Consider the following 26,751-nt stretch of genomic DNA (forward strand, 5'->3'; position numbering starts at 1 on the left):
ACTGACTGACAGCACTGGTAGCCAATCAGCATCCGGCTCCGCGCATCGATGATGACGCGTTACATCACCAATCCGACAGAGGGCGGGGCTTAGAGGCTTCTCAAGCTTGGAATGTTTTATTTCCGAATATGAAATTATTAAAATATAAAATGTTGTATAACATCAGATCCAGATATTCACTCAAATACAATACAAAATTTCTCATTACATTTTTTTCATACCATTTCATTAAATAAAACACTCAAAACCACAATAGCTATAAGAAGAAAAATAAAATAAATCAAATCTCATCTCATCTCATTATCTCTAGCCGCTTTATCCTGTCCTACAGGGTCGCAGGCAAGCTGGATCCTATCCCAGCTGACTACGGGCGAAAGGCGGGGTACACCCTGGACAAGTCGCCAGGTCATCACAGGGCTGACACATAGACACAGACAACCATTCACACTCACATTCACACCTACGCTCAATTTAGAGTCACCAGTTAACCTAACCTGCATGTCTTTGGACTGTGGGGGAAACCGGAGCACCCGGAGGAAACCCACGCGGACACGGGGAGAACATGCAAACTCCACACAGAAAGGCCCTCGCCGGCCACAGGGCTCGAGCCCAGGACCTTCTTGCTGTGAGGCGACAGTGCTAACCACTACACCACCGTGCCACCCATAAATCAAATCATTTTTTTTTTAATTGTGTACAATAGCAAGATAGAATACAATTCCACTTGGCCAATCATCTGTAGTTCATCTGGTAGTGGGAGGAGTGGTCAGAAGATGCCTGTGGACCCTGCATTTAAAGGCCTGGGGGCTACGGGTCCAACTACATGTTCTGGAAGGCTATTCCATACCCGGACAGCAGTATGGAGGAAGGTTCTGTCCAGGGTCCGAGTATTAGAGGCTGGGAGGTCCAGGGCATGATCTGACATACACTATATTGCCAAAAGTATTTGCTCACCCATCCAAATTATCGGAATCAGGTGTTCCAATCGCTTCCATGGCCACAGGTGTATAAAATCAAGCACCTAGGCATGCAGACTGTTTTTACAGTTTGGAGCTGGCCCCTTCCTCTTCCAACATGACTGTGCACCAGTGCACAAAGCAAGGTCCATAAAGACATGGATGACAGAGTCTGGTGTGGATGAACTTGACTGGCCTGCACAGAGTCCTGACCTCCACCCGATAGAACACCTTTGGGCTGAATTAGAGCGGAGACTGAGAGCCAGGCCTTCTCGTCCAACATCAATGTGTGACCTCACAAATGCGCTTCTGGAAGAATGGTCAAAAATTCCCATAAACACACTCCTAAACCTTGTGGACACCCTTTCCAGAAGAGTTGAAGCTGTTCTAGCTGCAAAGGGTGGACCGACGTCATATTGAACCCTATGGATTAGGAATGGGATGTCACTTAAGTTCATATGCGAGTCAAGGCAGGTGAGCGAACACTTTTGGCAATATAGTGTAGCTGTGCATGGGCGGGTGGTTCGCCGTCTAGGGTATGGCGGGGGGAGCATATCCAGGAGATGGTGGGTGTGCATTTTGAACAGGACTGTAGCAGCAGCAACCTGTTTTTGTAGCCAAGGCTGGGGATGGAGAGTTTTATGCTGGCAGTGTCCTGGTCCACTCCTATAATCTTTAGGGCCTTCTTCTGGATGTTGTCGAGTAGGCCAAGATGTGTTGGTGAGGCACTCATCCAGCTGACTGAGGCGTATTCCATGACACCACGTACCTGTAGCTTGTAGACAGTTGCTTGGCTCTCCGTGGTGAGTTTACTGGCCACTCTTCAGTCAAAGAATCAAAGACTCGTAACAAATATGTTTGAACTAATAAAAGATTTAAATTAAAAATATAAAAAAAGCAAAACATTAAACTAATCTAATAGGTGAATATGAAATATCAAGATCTTATATAAGACAATATTAAAATTAAATCATCATCTGTCATCCGGTGGGCCGGTGACTTGGTAAGATATCCTATCCCAGACCCGCCGGTCGAGCATAGCTGCTCGGAGTTGTTCTTCCTTCAACCCCGTCTCTCGCTCGAGGACCGTTTTCAGGGTGGTATGTGGTCGACCGACTTTGCGCTTCACCTCAGGTTCCCACAAGAGAACTTGTGTGGCAGGTTGATCGTGACGAAACACATGGCTGCACAATGCCAGACGGCGTTTGGCGATTATGGTCGAGAGGCGTGGTAGGGAACCGTACAGGCGGTCGTTTGTCCAATGGTCCTGCCAGCTGACGTTGACCACTCTGCGGAGCATGCGGGTGTACATGCCATCCAAGCATTGCTCTTGTGCTCTCGTTAGAGACCAAGACTCGGATCCGTAGAGAAGAATGGATTTGACTGAGGCCTTGAACACTCTGACCTTTGTGTCTCTAGACAGCAGGGCAGCCCACACCTTGATTAGAGAATTTAGGGCGCCCCAGGCTTTGTCCTTTCTGGAGTCGATGTCATGAGCAGTGTTCATCCAACTGCCAAGGTATTTGAAGTCGTCCACCTTCTCAATAGCAGAGTTGTCAAGCGCGTGGAGAGATTGGTCCGTAGAGGAATTTATGCGCATCCATTTGGTTTTACATGCGTTCAACTGAAGGCCAACTGACTTAGCAGCCAGTTCTACTCAGTGGAGAAGGTCCTCGCCCGAATTCACCAAGTCCTCGAAAAGAGCAATGTCATCAGCGAAGTTGAGATCGGATAGATGGACAGCAGGGTGGCGAGAACTTCTACGGCGTTTAAGAGTGAGCCCATCATCCATGCAAAGGGCTAAACGCAAGGCGTAATCAAGAACAATGATGAAGAGCAGAGGAGCTAGGGGGTCTCCTTGAAGGACGCCTGAGTTGATAGAAAACTCCTCAGTTACTCCTGAGTTAAAAACTCAGTTTTTAAAATTAAAAAATGTCATTAAATCGAGACGATAACTCCACTGATCACAAATATTACATTTGCACAATGTGCCATGAGCATGATTCATTTTCTTTAAAAGCACCATAAATATGATTAAAGAATCAAGATGTCTCAGTTCTGGAGGGAGACTGTTCCACATACGAGTTAATAAGGATATTGAAAAAAAAAAAGAGGACCCAACAGGCGACCCTGAGGCACCTCACTTTGAACAATTCTCCAGTCCAAAAAACTGCCATTTGACTTGACTCTTTGAAGACGACAGTGGAGATACAACTCGATAAGTTTCGCAGCGTTATCACCCAGACCATACAGCCGTCGCTTGGCAGTCAGTAATTCATGATGAATAGAATCAAAGGCTTTGCTAAGATCGATGATGATGGCTGCAACACATGGCTTCTGATCAAAAGAAGAGCGCCAGTCCTCAGTCATTCTGATACGTGCTGTACAACAGGAATGACCCTTAAGGAAGCCAGAAAGTTTATATTTTCAAATTTATTTCAGGTAAATTTACTTTCATGTTTCCCATATTAATGCCACACTCTGATTCATCTCATGGACACCATCCATCCATGCATTATCTCCATCCATCCATGCATTATCTCTAACCGCTTTATCCTGTTCTACAGGGTCGCAGGCAAGCTGGAGCCTATCCCAGCTGACTATGGGCAAAAGGCGGGGTACAGTACACCCTGGACAAGTCGCCAGGTCATCACAGGGCTGACACAGACAACCATTCACACTCACACCTACGGTCAATTTAGAGTCACCAGTTAACCTAACCTGCATGTCTTTGGACTGTGGGGGAAACCGGAGCACCCGGAGGAAACCCACGTGGACACAGGGAGAACATGCAAACTCCACACAGAAAGGCCCTCGCCGGCCACGGGGCTCGAACCCGGACCTTCTTGCTGTGAGGCGACAGCGCTAACCACTACACCACCGTGGCGCCCTCTCATGGACACGTCAGCTATAGAATTGTTTATCATCAGTTCATCATGCTTACATAATGTTTCCCCATTAATTGATTGATTGACTTATAGTTTATTTTAAATCCTTCTACAGTATATCCAATCTGTCATTAAGAAAAGGAAAAAAAAATTATCCATGGAATGACATGTCCAGGTTTCCCTCAGTACACTGATCCAAAATGCTTCATTTTGAAGAAGAATCATTAATAATTTAAAAAAAATAATAATTTAAACCCTTAAGTATATATTTACAACTATTTTTCCTTCTTGTTTCAAAATTTCCACAACTATCTGGCCAAGCTCAGGTAAAAAACTATAAATTTTCCTTGAAACTTGTTCATCTCATCTTATTTCTGTTAGTTTTCCCCTTTATTTATGTTTTACAGTTCTGTCCAAGAGTCTTAGGCACATGTAAAGAAATGCTGTCGATCAAAAATGGCTTAATAAAATCATGAAATGAAATGTTTCAACATTAAAGAGTAATCAGTGAGCCATAATAAATGAAACAAAGTCAGTATTTGGTGAGAGACGAGACGACCCTTTGCTTCAAAATAAATAAATTAAAATCTGTCTCAGGTCCAGTGAGTGCAGTTTTATGTGGAAATGATCTGTAGGTTTTCCTGAGCATCTTACAGAACCAGCCACAGTTCTTCTGGACACTTTAACTGTCACACTCACTTCTTCATTTTACACCAAAACCCAGCAGCCTTCATTATGCTTTCTTTTTTCATCTGAAAAGTGCACTCTTGTTCTCATCCATGCTGCTCAGACATTTTACAAACTTTTTTTTCTGTATCGTTTAATTTTGTGCTGGAAAAAAATTAACATTTGAAACACTAAAATGTTTTGTCAGGTTTTGACTTGATAATGAATGTAGACGTCATAAAATAGAAATCTATAACAAAGTTTGAATGAAAAAATAGAGTGCCTAAGACTTTTGCACAGTACTGTGTATATATCTCCAAATATAAATGTTGAACATCAATAAATACTGATTTAAAAGACTTCCAGCTCTTTTCTTTTCTAAACTACCAACATTAAAAGAATTATTAATACATAAATATCTGTATATTTTTCCACCTGGACACACAGGACTCTGGAAAAGTCGAAGTCACTCTGATTTTTATATCCATTTTTGTTTAAAAAAAAATTTATGAACACGCTCAAAACTGTGGAGATGACAGTGGACTTTAGGAGGAGCCCCCCCACTCTGCTGCCCATCACCAACAACACTGTGACTGCCGTTGAAAGCTTCAGGTTTCTGGGTTCCACAATCTCTCAGGACTTGAAGTGGGAGACCAACACAGTCACTATCATCAAAAAGGCTCAGCAGAGGTTGTACTTTCTGCGCCAGCTCAGGAAGCTCAACCTGCCTAAGGAGCTGCTGACACAATTCTACTCTACCATCATTCAGTCTGTTCTTTGCTCTTCCAACGGTTTGGTTTGGATCGGTCACCAAACAGGAGAAGAACAGACTGCAACGGACAATAAGGTCTGCAGAGAAAATTATTGGTGTCAGCCTGCCCTCCATCCAAGACCAGTACCTGTCCAGAGTCAGGAAACGGGCAGGTAACATCTCTGCAGACCCATCACACCCTGGTCACAAACTGTTTAATCTTCTCCCCTCAGGGAGGCGATATAGATCTCTGTATGCTAAAACAACCAGACAAGAACAGTTTCTTCCCTCAGGCTGTCTCTGTGATGAACAGCTAAAATCCAGATTCATATATCAGTAATATCACTTGTAAAATATCTGAACACTTATACCATCATTCTGTGCACACTGTATACTTTATTTAACTATTCCATACTTGACTTACCTGGATTACTTTGCACTATGCACCTATTTTTGTTGTTTGCTTGTTTTGTGTCTACGCTTTTTTATCTGTTTTGTACTATGAGAGCTAAATGAACCGGAGTCAAATTCCTCGTGTGTGTCCACACACCTGGCAATTAAAGTGTTTCTGATTTCTGATTATCTTTTATATTACTGAGTCAGTTAAAAAAAAAAAAAAAACACACATTTTAGATTCCAAACCTTCATTTTCTAACAAAATTAAATACTACTGTAAAAAAAAAAAATTATAAATTGATATATTAAATAGTAGAGCAGTTTAAACTTGACCTGTTTTGGGTGAAATTGGTTTTTAGTTTATTTCCAAAAGCTTTTTGCACACATTGTTGTATACAGCGCTATCTGCTGGTCCAGTTTACAAACTCAAAAAGGTTATTTCTAGAAAGACACAATGTGCATCACTTCATTCTGTTTGACCACACTGGAGGCACACAGCTGTGTAAAATGTCTTTGTTTGTTATAGCATTATAATTTCCCTTCCATGGAACTGCTTTTCCACCGACAGGGAACGGGTTCTGGAACCGGTTCTGTTCAGGATTGTTCGAAACTTGGTGCCAGCCAGCAAACCAACCTGCGTTTCAACTAGTTTTGAGTAGAAAATATATATATATATATATATATATATATATATATATATATATATATATATATATATATATTTTTTTTTTTTTTTAAACCCAAGCATGGACCAAATGCTAATGACGAGAAGATGTCAAAACTCCCCAAACTAATGATGCAAACACCGAGGTCATCGTAGTTTGCACTGGAAAAATCTTGTTTTGGTTCCAGCTGGGAAATTTAAAAGGTTCTGAATCATGATATCTTTGGTAGAAATTCTCTCAATGGGTCAAAGTTTGGTGCACAAGCCCAGAACAGACCCTGTTCACTGTTGGTGAAAAAGTGGTAGAAGAAAAACCCAAACCTGTTCCAGCATGACAATGTTCCTGTGACAAAGTGAACTCCATGAAGACATGGTGCATGAAAGTTGGAGCAGAAGAATTCCTGACTGACCTTTGGAATAAACTGGAGTCTCCTCAATGTCCAAACATCACTTCCTGATCTCGTTAATGCTCTTGTAGCTGAACTGAATGAACACACAGCCACGCCCCAAAATCTAGTGGAAAGCCTTCACAGAAGAGAAGAGAAGAGTGGAGCTTATTATAACAGAAAAGAGAGAACAAATCTGGAATGAGATGTTCAACAAGAAGCACATACAGTCTGAGTGTGATGGTCAGGAGTGCACATACTTTTGGTTGTATAGTCTATATTTTATCGTATGCATGACTGGTTACACCTCGAACAATGATGAGATTTCTCATATCTTGTGTTTTAGGACGACATGTCACTGTGACTGAACGTCTCAAGGTCGGAGGTTATAGCCTTCCCAGACGCCTGCAATCTCTTGCCATCAAGCTATGCAAAAGTTTGTGCACCCCTGCCCTCACCAACTAGCATTACTTTTTTTTTTAGTGAAAGGATGTAAGTCAACCCAACTTCATCAGCAAACCTTATCAACAGATGTTAATGTGCAGTTACTTTATATTTGATGAACTTAAACAGAAAATGAAATGTGCAAAAGTTTAGACACCCTACTGATTCAGTACTCAGTCATGCTGGCCTTTGGTAGATGTCACAGCTTTTCTCTAGACAGCTCAGAGTCTCTATTTTTCTTTAATTATTTTTTCACTGCTCTTCCTTCCAGAACATTTGTAGTTCTGATATATTTACACATATCAACAAAATATTTTGTTTGGCTGTCTAGATTCAGCTTTATTTCTGCTGTGTAGCTGATCAGGGCATTAATCAGGGCATCACAATGACGAGTGATTTATTATCTCAAAATTTCTCCAAAATAATGGTTTACTGAGATTCTCAGAATGTCACAATCATGATTCCCTGTCCAAAAATGTTTACTTATTACCTCACAATTTAGATTTATTTATTTATTTATTTTTTAAATCTCAAAATGAACCACAGAACTCTTGAATTTGAACAAAAGAAATTCTTTAATAGTGAAGCACTGGAAGCTTTCAGTGACAGAGTTAGTTAGATTCATGAAGGAAGATGGACATGTTTAGATCAAAATAAATCTAATTTTAAGATCATCAGTCTGTTATGAATGATTACAGATTTTCTGCACAATCAACAAAATCAACCATCAACTCCAGAATTATTGGTTAGTTTTACAGTATTCTTACTGCACTTAAAAAAAAAAAGTGTGGGTGGGCGGCCGCGCAAAAGTATTGGCACCCACAGCAGGTGTAAAAGAGTTGGAAATGCTTGTGAAGGATAAACAAATCAATAAAAATAAATTAAAACTAATAAATGTATTTATTTTATGCCCATCTATAGCTATATATCTACATATACTGGCAAAAAATGTTTCTATTCTTTATAAATTTGTTTATATTCGCTTTGAATTTCTAATCAGAAAATGAGTGACTTTGGTTTGGTAGGCCACGCCCACATTATGCATGTTCCCCGCCCACTTGCCAAAACAAGACGCCTCGAGAGAAGTGCTGCAGACTCACTCGTTTACCCCGCCCACTCTCTTCAGATCAGACCAATCAGAATTTACTTCCTGGATTTTGCGTGTGCCGTCATCCGCCCAACACGGAAGTGTTTTCCTTTCTTCACTTCTGCTCCATTCAAACGCACAGAAGTGACTTTTAAAGATTTTAAACACTAAATTAAAAGATTTAAACATTTTCTCCATGGAGGAAAGCTCCCCTTTATCGCTTGTTGGTGGTGTAGGAATCGCGGTCGTGTCCAGTTTTATTAATGGCTCCACGTTCGTGCTGCAGAAAAAGGGAATACTGCGTTCCCGCAAAGCTGGGAAGTAATATTTTATAAATGTTTTATTTTACACAGACAGTCACGGCCTGTGGATTTTCTCACTGGCTGTTTGAAAGTGAAATATGTTTCTGTTGTCATGGTAACAGTTATGGCTCGTGTTTGATGTTGTACAGGTAGGACTTACCTGTCTGACTGGGTGTGGTGGGCCGGCACCTTGGCCAGTAAGAGTTAATATTTCTATGATTTTATAACTTTTATACGAACTGTATTTACTTCTCTAAACTGTCCTGACATAATTAAGAGCTGCCAGCCAATCATAACCCAGCATTACCCGGATGCCCTGTGTTACTGTCAGGCTACAGAAAATACTCGTCTCTGATTGGCTGGATGTGTGCATTAAAGGTGCAGTAGTCCATACCTGGACAAATCAACGAAAAGTTATGAAACAAAGCAAAATGAATGATTAAGCTGTAGCAAAAAAAAAAAAAAAAGAGGTAATTTTACAGTTTACCATACTGCATATTCAGAAATCTAGGGTTAATGGGGTTTTAGGGTTAATGAGTTATGGGGTTAACCCTAGTTTCAGCGATATGGTAAAATGTAAAATAACCAAAAAATGCTAAGGTGCTGAGAGAACCTGTTTGGAAAACCAGACATCTGGTCCAGATTGCTTGTTTGCATTTGGATGTCAAGTCAAGTTTATTTGTACAGCGCTTTTAACAATAAACATTGTCGCAAAGCAGCTTTACAGAATTTGAACGACTTTAAACAGGAGCTAATTTTATCCCTAATCTATCCCCAATGATGAAGCCTGTGGCGACGGTGGCAAGGAAAAACTCCCTCAGATGACATGAGGAAGAAACCTCGAGAGGAACCAGACTCAAAAGGGAACCCATCCTCATTTGGGCAACAACAGACAACATGACTATAACATTAACAGCTTTAACATGAAGACAGTTTCGTTGATACTATAAACCCCCCACCGACGGAAACCCGAGCGCAAAACCGTTCATGACAACCGCCGTCCTAAAGTCAGCAAGTCACCTGCAGTCCCCAGCCACAAAAGCACCACTGCAAGAGTCCAGAGCGTCCTCCAGGCGCGACCCCCAACTGTCCACATGGGGCCGTCCTCCACAGGGGCGATGCAATGAGACTCCAACCAGACACAGGGCACCAGGATGGATCAGGCAGGTCCGAGGAGCAGAAGAGGTTCAGCATCTCAATCCCAGGACCGACATGTAACTCAGAGGGATAGATTTGGGGGGAGGGAGAGAGAGAGAGAAAGCGCAGGTTGTTAGGTATGCCCAATGTCCCCTGAATAAGTAGGAACAGTATACATATTGCACTGAGTACAAGCAGGGACTCTGGCAAAACTAACTATGACAGCATAACTAAAAGGGGAGAGCCAGAATGTAACACAGGCATGAGGGGCCCCGGGACATAAAGCAGCAGCCACTACACCGTCAACAAACTCGAGTGAGCAAGCGAGTGGGGACTGACAGCATCCATACATCCCAGTTTACCAAAACACTCTGTCTGAGGATCCTCCAGATCTACTCCTTTACCTCATAAACACCATTAACACAAGGCTTGACTAAACAGATATGTTTTCAGCCGAGACTTAAACACTGAGACTGTGTCTGATTCCTGAACACTACTTGGAAGGCTGTTCCATAACTGTGGGGCTTTGTAAGAAAAGGCTCCGCCCCCTGATGTAGCCTTCACTATAATGATTATGACGAATGATAATGACTGAAGGATGTGCTTCATGTCAGTCATCTCATCTCATTATCTGTAGCCGCTTTATCCTGTTCTACAGGGTCGCAGGCGAGCTGGAGCCTATCCCAGCTGACTACGGGCGAAAGGCGGGGTTCACCCTGGACAAGTCGCCAGGTCATCACAGGGCTGACACATAGACACAGACAACCATTCACACTCACATTCACACCTACGCTCAATTTAGAGTCACCAGTTAACCTAACCTGCATATCTTTGGACTGTGGGGGAAACCGGAGCACCCGGAGGAAACCCACGCGGACACGGGGAGAACATGCAAACTCCGCACAGAAAGGCCCTCGCCGGCCACGGGGCTCGAACCCAGAACCTTCTTGCTGTGAGGCGACAGCGCTAACCACTACACCACCGTGCCGCCTCATGTCAGTCATTTTCAGTTCAATTCAAATTTATTTTATTTGTATAACACTTTTAACATGGACCTTCTCACAAGCCAGGTTTACAGAAATATATAAATTATTAGATGAGATTAGATTCAACTTTGTCATTGCACATGCCACAGGTACAAGGCAACGAAATGTAGACTGCATCTAACCAGAAGTGCATAGCAGTAAATAACATGTGTAATATACAAATATAAATGTACAGGAATTACAGGGTATGGAATGGTATGATATGATAGATATTTACAGTATGTACAAATGTGCAATATGCATGAACTATAGTGCAATTATATGATAGATATTTGCAGTATACACAGTATGAATAAACAGTAGTGCAAATGGTGATAGTGCACTGACGTCAGTTCAAGTCAATTCAGTTTGTTCGGGGGGGGTGTTGGTGATGAGTGTGTGTGTGGAGGGGGGGGACCATGGGGGGGCGGAGTTCAGCAGTGAGCCAGCTGAAGGAAAAAATGTTCCTGAACCTGGTGGTTTTGGTCCGAAGGCTCCTGTCGCGCCTTCCAGAGGGCAGGAGAGTGAACAGTTTGTGTGCTGGGTGGCAGGAGTCTTTGTTGAAGTTTATGGCTCTCCTGAGACATTGCTTCCTGTAGATGTCCTCAATAGCAGGAAGCGAGGCTCCCATGACACGCTGGGCAATTTTCACCACCTTCTGCAGTGCCTTCTGGTCCGAGACAGAGCAGTTCCCATACCACACTGTAATACAGTTGGTTAGGAGGCTCTCGATGGTACAGCGGTAGAAGTTCACCAGGATGTCTGAAGAGAGGTGTTTTTTCTTCAGAGTCCTCAAGAAAAAGAGACACTGGTGAGCCTTCTTGACCAAGTTGGAGCAGTTGGTTGTCCAGGTGAGGTCCTGTGAGATGTGGATCCCCAGGAATTTGAAGCTGGTCACACGTTCCACGGCTGCGCCATTGATATGGATGGGTGTGTGTGTGTGTGTCAGCATTCCTCCTGAAGTGTCCATGATGAGCTCCTTGGTTTTACTGGCATTGAGCAGCAGGTTGTTCTCACTGCACCACACAGCCAGGTGGTCCACCTCCTCCCTGTAGGCTGACTCATCGTTGTCCTTGATGAGGCCTATCACTGTGGTGTCATCCGCAAACTTGATGATGGTGTTAGTGTAATGTACAGGTCTGCAGTCATGAGTAAAAAGGGAGTAGAGGAACGGGCTCATCACACAGCCTTGTGGTACGCCGGTGTTTAGGATGAGGGTGGAGGAGCAGTGATGGTTTAAATGAACATGTTGGGGCCTGTTGGTTAGAAAATCCAACAACCAGTTGCAGATGGGAGCACTGATGCCCAGATCTGCGAGTTTGGTGAAGAGCTTAGAGGGGATGACAGTGTTAAATGCTGAACTGAAGTCTATGAACAGCATTCTGGCGTATGTGTTGCCATTGTCCAGGTGCGAGAGGACAGAGTGCAGTGCTACGGAGACTGCATCTTCTGTGCTCCTGTTCTTATGGTAGGCAAATTGGTGGGGATCCAGGGTGGGCGAAAGACAGGATTTGAGATGTGCTAGGACCAGCTGCCCTAAGACCGGCTAGTGGCCTAGTGGTAGCGTGTCGGGAGATTGTGAGTTCTATTCATGGTTGGGTCATACCAAAGACCATCATAAAAAATGGTACCTACTACCATCTGGCAAGGCATGCTGCAGTACAGATGCGAGTGGGGAGTTAAACTCTCGTGGTTACCAGAGGACTAGCCCCCCACTGTAACTCTAGCTATGTAATAGGCGAGAGGCCGAGGGCTGTGGAAACAGAGATCGGCGCCGCCTGATGTGCCACACGGCACGGGAAGGACTTGAACTTTTTAAGGACCAGCTGCTCTAAACACTTTGTAATGACGGGGGTGAGTGCTACTGGACGGTAGTCGTTGAGACATGCTGGAGTGGAGTGTTTTAGTACTGGCACGATGGAGGTGGTCTTGAAGCAGGTCGGAACAACAGCATGGGCCAAATCTTTCAAATTATACATAGATTTTATAAATTCATATCACTTTATAGACATTGTAGATCATGGGGCGGAGCTTTGTGAACTTGAGTGGGAATCTTTCAAATGTTACACCCACTTTGGGGGGGGTTAATTTATTTCAGAGCATGTTTTTGCTGCATTTCTTGAAATTCTCTCTCCATCCTGATGTCAGTTAATGAATAAATCAATGCTTTGACAATAAGAAGGAATTAATCCTTAATTTGTGGCAGTCGCAGAGCTATAAAAAGCCTGTCCCATCATTTCATTTGGCCTGAATGACATGATTGGATGGTCTACCTGCTCACACCCTGCCCATGCACTCACTGCTTGTAACTGAAGTCTTCCACAAGGCGAGGCAGACATATTACAGACATATTGTTCAATCTATCGAGCTAGTCGACAGCTGGGAGTCCTAACAATCGCCATATTCGTTGTTCACATTCATTATGATATGAGGTGTTTTCTTACGTGTCATAATGAATGTAAAGAATGAACATGGCTCTCTTCTCTCTCATGGACTCGTCCTCCAGCAATAGTCAGGCGGTGCGCGTTCATGTATTTTGGAGGCAGCGCTGAAGGGAATGGATGGGATTTTTCAGCTGGATACTTCCAAAATCTAACTTTCTTTTGCTGGTTGCTCCAAAATTGCCTGCTTTTCACTGTTAGACACCTCGAGTCAGATTGACTAAGCAGAGCGAATTAGCACGAGACCACAATAAATAAAAAGTGCAGATGGGCGTGGCTAGTTCTGCATGTGATCGACTAACAATGTGCAAATTGATGGCATGGATGCAGCCATTTTGTTTTAATAACAACCAACACAAATTAGTATCGGGTCACATACTCCTTCTAGTTGGAAGTTCCAGATCATCTTTGATTTCCTCCAGTAAATTAAGAATAACATGCCTAGGCAATTGATATCATCTGATAACATCTTCCTCTTGCATTCCAATTAAATTAACAAGTGTTGAAAATCCTTTTCCTTCAAACGCGCTGTGTTCTCAGTGGTGCTTGTTGCTATTGGTAACTATCATAGCCATGTCAAGCACAAAATGTCCTAAGACATGCTTTTTTGTGTGTGTTAAATAATGGAACAATTAGCAGTAACTTGACTACCGTGAACCTTAGTACAACACGTTGCATGATTTCATAAAAGTGGAATGGTGGTACAGCAGGTAGCTTTCCTGCCTCATCGCTCCAGGATTCCCGGTTCAGTCCTGAGCTCGGGTTACCGTCTGTGCGGAGTTTCTCACGTTCTTCCCGTGTTTATGTGGGTTTCCTCTGGGTTCTCCAGTTTCCTCCATGTGTGCATGGTACTCTGTGATGAACTGTCATCCCATCCAGGGTTTGTTTTCCCACCCAGTATCCCTGGGATAAACTCTGGACTCACTGTAACCCTGACTGGTATCAAGAACCTGAATGAATAAAAACAAAATCATCCAGAACAAGCAATAAAAGTAGTCTGTTGTTTGAATTGTATTTTATCTTGTAACATGGATGTTATCCCTGTAGTATTACTGATGCACCATTTCACCTGTTAATTATTTACATTTTAATCAGGATAATACTGTTTGCATTGAAAATCCTCCGTGTTACCTGTTTGACTTGAAGAAAGCTACACATTAAAAGTTTACTGAGTTTGGGGGTCAGTGAAAGATCTGGCAACCCTGTATCTAAATAAACTGTTTACTATTTAAATGATGATCAAATCATCTGATTTAAAAAAAAAAAGCACCTGGAAAGGACCCAAAACTCTTCCTTTATTTTCATATTTCATGATTTTTCTTTTAAACATTTGAGCAACGTGTGAGATTTATATCTTTTTAAAAATAAATGTTTACGTCTTTTCTCATTAGTGATAGTGGGTCAGATCGGGAACTTCCTCGCGCACAATGCAGCACCGGCCGTGTTAGTGACCCCACTCGGAGCGCTCGGGGTTCTGTTCGGGTGAGTTACCGCTCAATTATTAACACGGACTCAGTGTCCTGTAACACCCACTGTAGAGAAATGGTGTGAGATCTCGACACTCTGTGATGATGATGGTGGTGGTGGATCTTTTGGCTCCTCAGAGCTGTTCTGGCTTCATGGCTCCTCCAGGAGCAGCTGGAGCTCCTGGGTAAACTGGGCTGTGTGCTGTGCTGCTGTGGCTCCGTGGTGCTCATCATTCACTCCCCGAGGTCTGACAGCGTGGCGTCGAGGGCCGAATTCCAGCAGCAACTTCTCGACCCGGGTATTGACACCACACCCTGATAACCTGCTCAACTTCAGCTCCGAGTACAACCCCCGATTCCAAAAAAGTTGGGACAAAGTACAAATTGTAAATAAAAATGGAATGCAATAATTTACAAATCTCAAAAACTGATAATGTATTCACAATAGAACATAGACAACATATCAAATGTCGAAAGTGAGACATTTTGAAATTTCATGCCAAATATTGGCTCATTTGAAATTTCATGACGGCAACACATCTCAAAAAAGTTGGGACAGGGGCAATAAGAGGCTGGAAAAGTTAAAGGTACAAAAAAGGAACAGCTGGAGGACCAAATTGCAACTCATTAGGTCAATTGGCAATAGGTCATTAACATGACTGGGTATAAAAAGAGCATCTTGGAGTGGCAGCGGCTCTCAGAAGTAAAGATGGGAAGAGGATCACCAATCCCCCTGATTCTGCACCGACAAATAGTGGAGCAATATCAGAAAGGAGTTCGACAGTGTAAAATTGCAAAGAGTTTGAACATATCATCTACAGTGCATAATATCATCAAAAGATTCAAAGAATCTCTGTGCGTAAGGGTCAAGGCCAGAAAACCATACTGGGTGCCCGTGATCTTCGGGCCCTTAGACGGCACTGCATCACATACAGGCATGCTTCTGTATTGGAAATCACAAAATGGGCTCAGGAATATTTCCAGAGAACATCTGTGAACACAATTCACCGTGCCGTCCGCCGTTGCCAGCTAAAACTCTATAGTTCAAAGAAGAAGCCGTATCTAAACATGATCCAGAAGCGCAGACGTCTTCTCTGGGCCAAGGCTCATTTAAAGTGGACTGTGGCAAAGTGGAAAACTGTTCTGTGGTCAGACGAATCAAAATTTGAAGTTCTTTATGGAAATCAGGGACGCCGTGTCATTCGGACTAAAGAGGAGAAGGACGACCCAAGTTGTTATCAGCGCTCAGTTCAGAAGCCTGCATCTCTGATGGTATGGGGTTGCATTAGTGCGTGTGGCATGGGCAGCTTACACATCTGCAAAGACACCATCAATGCTGAAAGGTATATCCAGGTTCTAGAGCAACATATGCTCCCATCCAGACGACGTCTCTTTCAGAGAAGACCTTGCGTTTTCCAACATGACAATGCCAAACCACATACTGCATCAATTACAGCATCATGGCTGCGTAGAAGAAGGGTCCGGGTACTGAACTGGCCAGCCTGCAGTCCAGATCTTTCACCCATAGAAAACATTTGGCGCATCATAAAACGGAAGATACGACAAAAAAGACCTAAGACAGTTGAGCAACTAGAATCCTACATTAGACAAGAATGGGTTAACATTCCTCTCCCTAAACTTGAGCAACTTGTCTCCTCAGTCCCCAGACGTTTACAGACTGTTGTAAAGAGAAAAGGGGATGTCTCACAGTGGGAAACATGGCCTTGTCCCAACTTTTTTGAGGTGTGTTGTCATGAAATTTAAAATCACCTAATTTTTCTCTTTAAATGATACATTTTCTCAGTTTAAACATTTGATATGTCATCTATGTTCTATTCTGAATAAAATATGGAATTTTGAAACTTCCACATCATTGCATTCCGTTTTTATTTACAATTTGTACTTTGTCCCAACTTTTTTGGAATCGGGGTTATACATCACTACAGTGTCATCTACAGACAGGCCGGGTACTGAGGTCTAATGCTGTACCCGGTGGAAAACGGTTCAGTCTGCATTAGCATGGTGCTGTTGCTAGCTACTGCTGTATGTCATTCTGTCCGCCATATTAGAAAGGTCCAGATTTCACTGTATCCCAGTTCAAATCTCTGGAGAGGTGTGAAAGATGGAAAAATCATTAAATGTTTACCATTATATATAATAGATTCTAAGCATTGTTGCTGTCATTAATGTTACTTATATATCCACCCTATTACCCTCATGTCCAACATATTACCCATGTCATGTCCGTCCTGTTACCCTACATGTCCACCATATTACCGATATGTCGTATCTGCCGTTACCCGATATATCTGCCATTACCTTATGCCTACAATACGGCCTATGTCATATTTGCCCTGTTACCCTGTATGTCATGTCCGCCCTGTTACCCTATGTTATCTCCACCATATTTCCTATATGTCATGTCTGCCCTGTTACCCTATATATTCACCATTTTACCAAGATGTCTGCTGTCACCCTATATGTCCACCATATTACTTATGTCATGTCCGCCCTGTTATCCTATATGTCCACCATATTACCTATATGTCATGTCTGCCCTGTTACCCTATACTTCCACCATATTACCTCTGTCATGTCCGCCTTGTTACATTGTATGTCCACCATATTAACTATATGTCATGTCCGCCCTGTTACCCAATGTCATGTCCGCCCTGTTACGCTGTATGTCCACCATATTACCTCTGTCACGTCCGCCCTGTTACCTTATATGTCCACCATATTACTTATGTCATGTCCGCCCTGTTATCCTATATGTCCACCATATTACCTCTGTCATGTCCGCCTTGTTACATTGTATGTCCACCATATTAACTATATGTCATGTCCGCCCTGTTACCCAATGTCATGTCCGCCCTGTTACGCTGTATGTCCACCATATTACCTCTGTCACGTCCGCCCTGTTACCTTATATGTCCACCATATTACTTATGTCATGTCCGCCCTGTTATCCTATATGTCCACCATATTACCTATATGTCATGTCTGCCCTGTTACCCTATACTTCCACCATATTACCTCTGTCATGTCCGCCTTGTTACACTGTATGTCCACCATATTAACTATATGTCATGTCCGCCCTGTTAAGCTGTATGTCCACCATATTACCTCTGTCACGTCTGCCCTGTTACCCAATGTCATGTCCACCCTGTTACGCTGTATGTCCACCATATTACCTCTGTCACGTCTGCCCTGTTACCCAATGTCATGTCCGCCCTGTTACGCTGTATGTCCACCATATTACCTCTGTCACGTCCGCCCTGTTACCCTATATGTCCACCATGTTACCTGTCATGTCCACCCTGTTATCCTGTATGTCTGCCCTAATACCCTATATGTCATGTCCGCCATGTTGCCCTATATGTCCGCCATATTACCTTTGTCATGTCTGCCCTGTTGCCCTTATGTCAATCCTATTGCCCTTGTATTAATCCTGCTACCTTTATGCCTACCATGTTACCCTTATGTCCATCCTGGCAATTTGTCAACTGTATTAACTTGATGTCAAACATGTGACACTTCGGTCAAGCTTGTTAAATCTTTGTCAGTCATGTAAGCCTCCTGTCAACTCTGGGTGCTGTATCAACCCCCTTATACTTAGGTCCACTCTGTTACTTACCCTGATGTCAATCCTGTTACCCTGACAATGGCCCCAGAAGGTATGTGGATGCTTAAGCCACACTTACAAATGTATGAATTTCACTGCATGAGAAAAACAAAAGTCACATTTCAAGCAAAACATTTCCATAAAAAAGACAAGGTTTCAAAATATTAAGATAATAGATATACTCTTCATCACTGGGTGAAAAATGTATTTGGACACTGAAGCGTGTTCTGGTTGTCATGGTGAATCTGTGGTTAATGTGATGAATGACAGTGTGGGTACTCCGCTCTGGGAATCTGTATGAAATCGAAGGTATTTCACGACACACATCATCGACTAGCCAAGATGCTCTGTGAAATAAACGACGGCAAACTACACATTAAAAGACTGTCACAGTGATCTTTAATGAAGGCACTGCTAAGCGTCCAGATCCTCTCACTGTGACCAGCATGTGGTGTTTTCATCCCTGTTAACCTTCTCAACTGTGTCATAGAGACTTATTTTGGTAATGTTATTTTTTTAAAAGTCACAATTTGGTGGAATTAATAATTGTTTCATTCAAAAATTGCTACTATCATAAATATATTAAATTATAGCTCATAAATGTATAATTTTTTTCCTAAATGTTTCTTTGTGATACTGTTACTTGTGTAAAAGTGCACATAATTAAGGACTTGCTTTTCACATTTCACATCACTAGCAAATTTTAAGAACATAACTTGACAAACTTTTGTCACTAAACAAGAATCAAGCATAAACTCGCCTCGCCTGCAGCTATAATCCTGGATAAAAGATCAACGCAAGTATTATCAGACGAGGAGAAAAGCTTAAATTCACATGTAAACTTGCTCTATCCAAGACGGCGGCATTGTTAGCATGTTTCCAAGTCTGTCTTGGCCAGTATAGCATCCTGCCATTTTTTTTTTCCCCCTGTGTTGTGTTTCAGTGTTTCTGAGCTACATCAGCGTGGTGCTGCTGCTGTTGGTGCTGCTGATTGGCTGGCTCTCTCCAGCGTATGGAAAGTCCAACCTCATGGTCTATGTGGGAATCTGTTCCTTGTTGGGAAGCTTCACCGTGCCGAGCTGTAAAGGACTGGGTCTGGCTGCAAAGGAGGTGTTCGGTGGAGATGTGTCTCCTGATAACGGAGCTCTGTTCCTCTTCCTGTGCTTGCTGGGAGTTCTTCTGGCCAGCATCCTCACCCAGTTCACCTTCATTAACCGAGCCTTGGAGAGCTTCAGCTCCAACGTGTTCGAGGCCGTGTATTACGTCACGTTCACGTCCTCGGTCATCCTCGCTACCGCCATCTTGTTTAAAGAGTGGGATGTGCTCAGCATTCTGGATTGTTTGGGTATTTTATGTGGATTCACAACGATATCAGTGGGAGTGATATTATTACGCATGTCTCAGGAAGCCGTGCTCACGTGGACTCCGGATAAAACGAAAGAGGAGTAACGTCAACCCTCTTAGTCTGGAGTTAATCTCAATACCCTGATTTCAGTCCTGTTCTCTTTACATTAGTCTGGCTATCCGTGTGTCTAACATTCCTTATATTTAGGATGAACGGACCAAGACGTAAAGCCAGTCTCATCACTGCTTTCTCATTTTTAATACTTAATACACCATAACACTTCCATAACTGTTGTGTTCTGGGCACCAAATTAATTTCCTCTCATCATCATCTCCACCACTCCAACATCACTGTGATACACCATCGGTACATGACTTATCAGCTCCGATCAAATGTTTAAATATTTAACTTCCAAAAAAGTTCAATAAAAAAATCAGTATATTAAGAACACCGGCCACTTTAATAGGAACTTGTTGTTGGTTCTAAGATCCCAGTTCTTGGCTGCAGGAGTTGGAACCCAGTGTGTTCTTCTGTGTTCTGTTGCATGCTGAGATGCTTTTCTGCTCACCACAGTCGTAAAAAGTGATTGAGTTACTATATCCCTTCCAATCTGTCCATCCTCTATCATCAACAAGGCATTTGTTTCCACCCACAGAACTGTCGCTCGCTCACTCAGTGTTTGTTTGGGTTTTTTTTGTTTTCCGCACCATTCTGTGTAAACTGTAGAGACTGGTGTGTGTGAAAACCGCAGGAGATCAGCAGCTTCTGAAATACTCAAACCATCTGGCTCAAACCAACACCCATACCACAGTGAAAGAAAGTCACACTTCACGGTAAGATCACAATTTTTCCCGTTCTGATGTTTGAACATTAACTGAAGCTCTCGATTTGTATGTGCATGATTAGAGAACAGCAGGTGTATGGGTGTTCCTAATAAAGTGTCTGGTGATTGTATTTATGCTAACTCACAATCTGAGCGTTATCAACAAGATTGAATAAATCTGAAAGTTCCTCCTATCATGACAACATTTGTGTTCCAGTATTTGTAAAGAAACCAGTAAGGTGTATACTTTTTTCCTGACGGTGTGTAAACTTTTGCACTCAACTCCACACATGTAACTCTGTACCTGATGCCACTCCGAGGAGATCCCAGCAGTTTTATGTGAATGATATGATGTCGTTAACGAGCTGTGTATTAATGAAGCCCAGAGTGTTAGTTTGGCCCTGAGTGGATTGGATCCTGATGAAACTCTGAACGTTGTGTTTCTGATGGAGGATAATGACGACGTGTCGTGAGGAACGTGGAGCTGTGAGCTTTCACTCAACGTCCTACATGTTCTGGAAGAGCAGCACTGAGCCTGGAGACGACATCGTTCACGCAAATGCCTTTATTCACCACGGCCATGTGAGCGCTTTGGTATATTCAACATCGAACAGTCGGGTCAGGGTTATTTATTTATAGCATCGAGTTTTTGAACTCTTTAGTATTATTTAATTTCCTACTAATATAACAAAGTGTTGTAAACGATAATTATTTTAGTCTTAAGATAATGACAAGAAATCGAGGTTGTACTATAATACTAAATCTTCTACGTTCCTCATTGTGTCACTCAATGACTTTTTTTTTAAAATTAAATTCAATATAAAACCTAATTTTTAAAAATCACCAAAAATGCAGTCATATTTAATAAATGTATTATTTGTATTTTTTGTTTTTATATTGTGATCTGTTTTCTGATTTATCTCTATAAACACTTATGATAGAAGATGGACAGAAATCTTTAATTGCACTTATTATATATAAGACTCTGTGCACATATTTAATTTTATATTTAAACAATTGAATGTAATAATAATGCAAAACAAAATAAAAGCAGTAAGCATGACTGTATCATGAAAGGCTCATCTTTGTGTTTTTTGTAACACGTGGCACCACGTTATCATCACTTTATCAATCAAAACTTTGATCATATCAGAGGGCGTGTCATATGTAAATAATGTGGATGTGTGGGCGGAGACTTTGTCATGCTGGACGGCTTTTGTAGATGTGAATTCCTCTCACTGTTTCCCCGCACTCTGATCTCATCTCATTATCTCTAGCCGCTTTATCCTTCTACAGGGTCGCAGGCAGGCTGGATCCTATCCCAGCTGACTACGGGCGAAAGGCGGGGTACACCCTGGACAAGTCGCCAGGTCATCACAGGGCTGACACATAGACACAGACAACCATTCACACTCACATTCACACCTACGCTCAATTTAGAGTCACCAGTTAACCTAACCTGCATGTCTTTGGACTGTGGAGGAAACCGGAGCACCCGGAGGAAACCCACGCGGACACGGGGAGAACATGCAAACTCCACACAGAAAGGCCCTCGCCAGCCACGGGGCTCGAACCCGGACCTTCTTGCTGTGAGGCGACAGCGCTAACCACTACACCACCGTGCCGCCCGCACTCTGATCATTATTATTATTTTTAATAAATAGTATCATAAATGTCCATACATTAATAGTAGTTGCTCAAAACTGTGGTTTTATCTTTATTTTTTATTTTGGTACATGCCACTACAGTGCTGCTATTTTCCTCAAATTAAAATATAAACTGTGTATGAAATATAAAATTCAAATAACTTCCATGATGCAGAAATTACAATATATACCATATGTAAGGTTTGAAAATGAAGGGAATTTCTCTCTTTTTTTTTTTTTTTTTTTGCTTCTTGCCTTGGATTTATCATTTGGATATCGAGTTAGATTGAATCTTAATATCTATTCGAGTGCATCTCAAGATATTGGAATATCATGAAAAAGTTATTTTTTTTTCATAATTCAAAAAGGTAAACTTTCATATATTCTGTATTCTAAGGAGAGAAAGAACTGGACTGTTGCTCAGGGGTCCAAAATCCTTTTTTCAGATGAAACTCAAGTTTGCATTTCATTTGGAAATCAAGGTCCTAGAGTCTGGAGGAAGCTTGGAGAGGCACAGAATCCAAGGTGTTTGAAGTCCAGTGTGAAGTTTCCACAGTCTGTGATGATTTGGGGTGCCATGTCTTCTGCTGGTGTTGGTCCACTGTGTTTTATCAAGTCCAGAGTCAACGCAGAGCATCTACCAGGAGAGTTTCATGCTTCCATCTACTGACTAGCTTTATGGAGATGCCGATTTCCTTTTCCAGCAGGACTGAGTACCTGCCCACAGTGCCAAAAGTATTCCCAAATGGTTTGCTGACCCTGATATTACTGTGCTTGATTGGCCAGCCAACTCACCTGACCTGAACCCCAGAGAGAATCTGTGGGGTATTGTCAAGAGGAAGTTGAGAAACATCCAACCATCATCTGTAGCTGCTTATCCTGTATAGGGTCGCAGGCAAGCTGGAGCCTATTTCAGCTGACTATGGGCAAGAGGCAGGGTACACCCTGGACAAGTCACCAGATCATCACAGGGCTGACACATGGAGACAACCATTCACTCCCACATTCACACCTACAGTCAATTTAGAGCCACCAATTAGCCTAACCTGCATGTCTTTGGACTGTGGGGGAAACCCATGCAGACATGGGGAGAACATGTCCACACAGAAAGGCCCTCATCGGCCACTGGGCTCAAACCCAGGACCTTCTTGCTGTGAGGTGACAGTGTTAACCACTACACGACCGTGCCGCCCCAAGATGAGAAACACCCGAGCTGAAGGCTGCTATGAAAGCAACCTGGGCTTCAATAACACCTCAGCAGTGCCACAGGCTGATTACCTCCATGCCACATCCCAGTGATGCAGTAATTCGTGGTAAAGGAGCCCCAATCAAGTATTGAGTGTATATATGATCCAATTCATACCAAGCCTTGTACTTTCTGCATGCCTCTCGATTTCCTGATCTCTGCTTACTCTATTTCATTTACACTCTCTGTCTCTATGTTGTTTGCCGATCTCCAGACCCTCGCTAGTTTCCTAACTTTGCTTCCTGTCTCTCGTCTTGGCTTTGTCAACAGTTTGCACCCCGCTCTCCTCTGCACATACATCTGGAAGTGCCTGAACCTGACAGAATCAAGGAAAGTTGACCTTTTTAAATTAAATTGTGAAAAAAACCCTGCACTTTTTCACGATATTCTAATTTTTGGAGATGCACTCTGTAAGTGCCTGCACCCTGACAGGATACTTCGCCCATCATGGATGTAGCGGAAGAGGCAAAGCAGACTGCTCTGAATGCTCAGGGATGCTTACTAGGAGAACATCAACAAGTGCTAGCAGATCTCAACACCCGAATGGCACAACTTGCAACTGTGATGTCGTAGGCCCTCCTAACATGCCCCGAGTCTACTCCTAGCCCAGCACTGTAGCTCCCCACTCCAGAGAAATTCACTGGAGACGCTCTCACCTGGAAAGATTTTCTACTTCAATGTTCCATGTATTTCGCGACCATGCCAAACCTTTCTGATGAACACAAGATCGCCAAGTTTCTTTCCTTTCTCATACAACCCCAATTCCAAAAAATTTGGGACAAAGTACAAATTGTAAATAAAAACGGAATGCAATGATGTGGAAGTTTCAAAATTCCATATTTTATTCAGAGTAGAATATAGTTGACATATCAAATGTTTAAACTGAGAAAATGTATCATTTAAAGAGAAAAATTAGGTGATTTTAAATTTCATGACAACAACACATCTCAAAAAAGTTGGGACAAGGCCATGTTTCCCACTGTGAGACATCCCCTTTTCTCTTTACAACAGTCTGTAAACGTCTGGGGACTGAGGAGACAAGTTGCTCAAGTTTAGGGATAGGAATGTTAACCCATTCTTGTCTAATGTAGGATTCTAGTTGCTCAACTGTCTTAGGTCTTTTTTGTCGTATCTTCCGTTTTATGATGCGCCAAATGTTTTCTATGGGTGAAAGATCTGGACTGCAGGCTGGCCAGTTCAGTACCCGGACCCTTCTTCTACGCAGCCATTGTCAAGTGTATATAAGCATCATGGGTTTCCCACACTTGAAAGGGAAGGACTCGGACACAGGATTCCACTCGTCTTGTATTTTACTGGTTTTCAGTGGAGCTGACGTTGTAGTAGAATTGCATATAGTAGGGTTTTTCCAGAAGAAAAGGTAAAAGTAGAAGCAGAAGTGGAACCAGAAGTAGAAGTAGAAGGTGAAAAACCTTTAAACATACAAACATAAAAATAAATGTATGAACAAATGCCTATTTTTCTACAACAAAGCCCAAGTTAATTAGGCAACATTATATAAATATTTATGTATAAGGTAAGTTGAGTATATTTTAACCATTTTTAATCATTCAGGCAATATGTTGCTGAACAAACATAAATGAACAGAAAACCAGTTCTAAACTAAGAACCATTTACTTCTAACCATTTTAACCATTAGCCCTTTAACAGGCAGTTTGTGCTTTTTAACTGAAGATATTTTACTGCACGCCACTGAGAAAGGAAACTGATGAAATTAAACTAATGTAATGAAACGAAGGACACACGTTAGCAACTACCAGCAAGCTATAAGAAACAAACATTTCTCATGCCCACGGATTACTGCGAGTGCAGCACTTGCATATAGTTCAGTGGGCTTACCGGTAGCCTTTTTCGTCCTTTTTTCCCCGATGTGCTGTAAGGTTTGTGTTAGTAGCGAATTCTCTTTGCAACTGCTGTGCTGCTGCTTCGTTACAAACTGAACGCCAACTCTGCCTATTGTTCTAGAATGACCGCTGCCCTCCTAATTAGCGTTCTGATTGGCTTCACTTGTTCAGTGCAGTGTGCCGTCAAGCCGTGAGCTGGCAGCGTAGCACTGCGATTCAGCGTAGCAGGGAGTGGCGGAGGTAGCTGTCAATCATGTGAGCCTGCGTTCAGACACTCCTTGCGGCAGGTCGCCGTGACACCTCCCACTCGATCTTGGCGTGGCGCAACACGGGAAGATCGCACCCATCAGGCGAGCTGGTCTCTGCTGACTTGTTCCTCCACTGGGAGGAGGACGATGAGGTGCCGCACATCCCGATGCAGTGTGGTACCCTGCAGGTCCCAGGACTTTTTGGTTGGCTTTGGAGTCTTCACTTGAGCACGTCCACCTGGGGGGACTTTCACATGGACATCCCGGACAATGCCTTTGGAGTCTGCATTCACGGTAACCACTCTTGCAAGCTTGAATTGCCCCCTCAGTGTGTTTTGGTCGCAGAGCCACACTATGTCTCCGACGGCAACATTTCTTTTTGCAGTGTGCCACTTGCTGCAGATGAACAGGTTCGGACCTGCAAGTTGGCTCCAGGACCTCCAGAAGTGGCTAACTTGTGTTTTCATTTCTTGCAGTCTCTTGAAGGGGTAGGTGGTGTAGTCTACTGTTTTGAAGTCTCCAGCTTGTGTGGCTCGGCCAAGCAACAGTGTGTTTGGGGTTATGTAGTTGATGCGGTCCTCACGGCTCTGAACTCTGGCATCGATTGGCCTTTCATTGGCAAGGTTAACAGCTAGCTTAAGCACTGTCAGGAACTCACTGAAGGTAAGGCCTCCTCCGCCACCAAGGCTTTGCAGAGCTCTTTTGGTGACCTTGACAGCAGCTTCGGCAGCACCATTCCGGTGGGGTGAGTCAGCTGGAAGGATTTTCCACGTCCAGCAGGTACCGTTTTTGGCAGCATACTCTTCAAGTGATTCTTTGTTCAGTTGCCTCAGGTAAGTATACATTTCTTCCAGGACAGGTTTCGCTCCAATGAAGTTTGTTCCTTTTTGGGCCAGAATTCTTCCTCTGATCACCCAGGCTCTCTTTCGCATCCGCAACAGAGTTCAGCAGGGGAACAGCTTTATGGTCCTCTTTGAAGGCCTGTATCCACCCTCCACACATCAGGATTCCAGTTACTTGATCTTTGTATACAACAAGCCTGTCAGTAGTTGTATTTGGGAAGTTCACACCTTCTTGCACTGCCAGACTTAGTTTCAGGAACATGTTTTTCCTTTCACTGACAGTGATGACGCCAGATGAAGGTATTGCCTCCCACTTTGCTTCATCTCCCCTCTTGGCATACAAGAACTTCTTAGCCACCCTCCAAATCCATGCAACTGTCCCGACCAGCTGTCTTAGACTGCTGAAGCACTTTTCGTCCAATAGATTTTGGACTGCTGCTACTGTTGGTAGTGGGTTTCTGGACTTGGATTGTGCTTCGTCCTGGACTGCAATTGGGCTTTGTGC

At 42.9% G+C, this 26,751-nt stretch overlaps 1 protein-coding gene across 1 annotated transcript; it reads left to right on the forward strand.

Annotated features, from left to right (window-relative positions):
- The first annotated feature begins 8,330 nt into the window (after positions 1-8,330).
- nipa1 (NIPA magnesium transporter 1) lies at positions 8,331-19,867 on the forward strand. The gene is made up of 5 exons (XM_060920181.1): positions 8,331-8,559; positions 8,694-8,737; positions 14,535-14,625; positions 14,748-14,908; positions 19,178-19,867. The coding sequence occupies exons 1-5, from the start codon at positions 8,435-8,437 to the stop codon at positions 19,681-19,683; spliced, it is 927 nt and encodes a 308-aa protein (XP_060776164.1). The 5' UTR covers positions 8,331-8,434; the 3' UTR covers positions 19,684-19,867.
- Positions 19,868-26,751: the final 6,884 nt, after the last annotated feature.

Source organism: Neoarius graeffei, chromosome 4, assembly GCF_027579695.1.
Source record: "Neoarius graeffei isolate fNeoGra1 chromosome 4, fNeoGra1.pri, whole genome shotgun sequence".
In the NCBI taxonomy this organism is placed as follows: domain Eukaryota; kingdom Metazoa; phylum Chordata; class Actinopteri; order Siluriformes; family Ariidae; genus Neoarius; species Neoarius graeffei.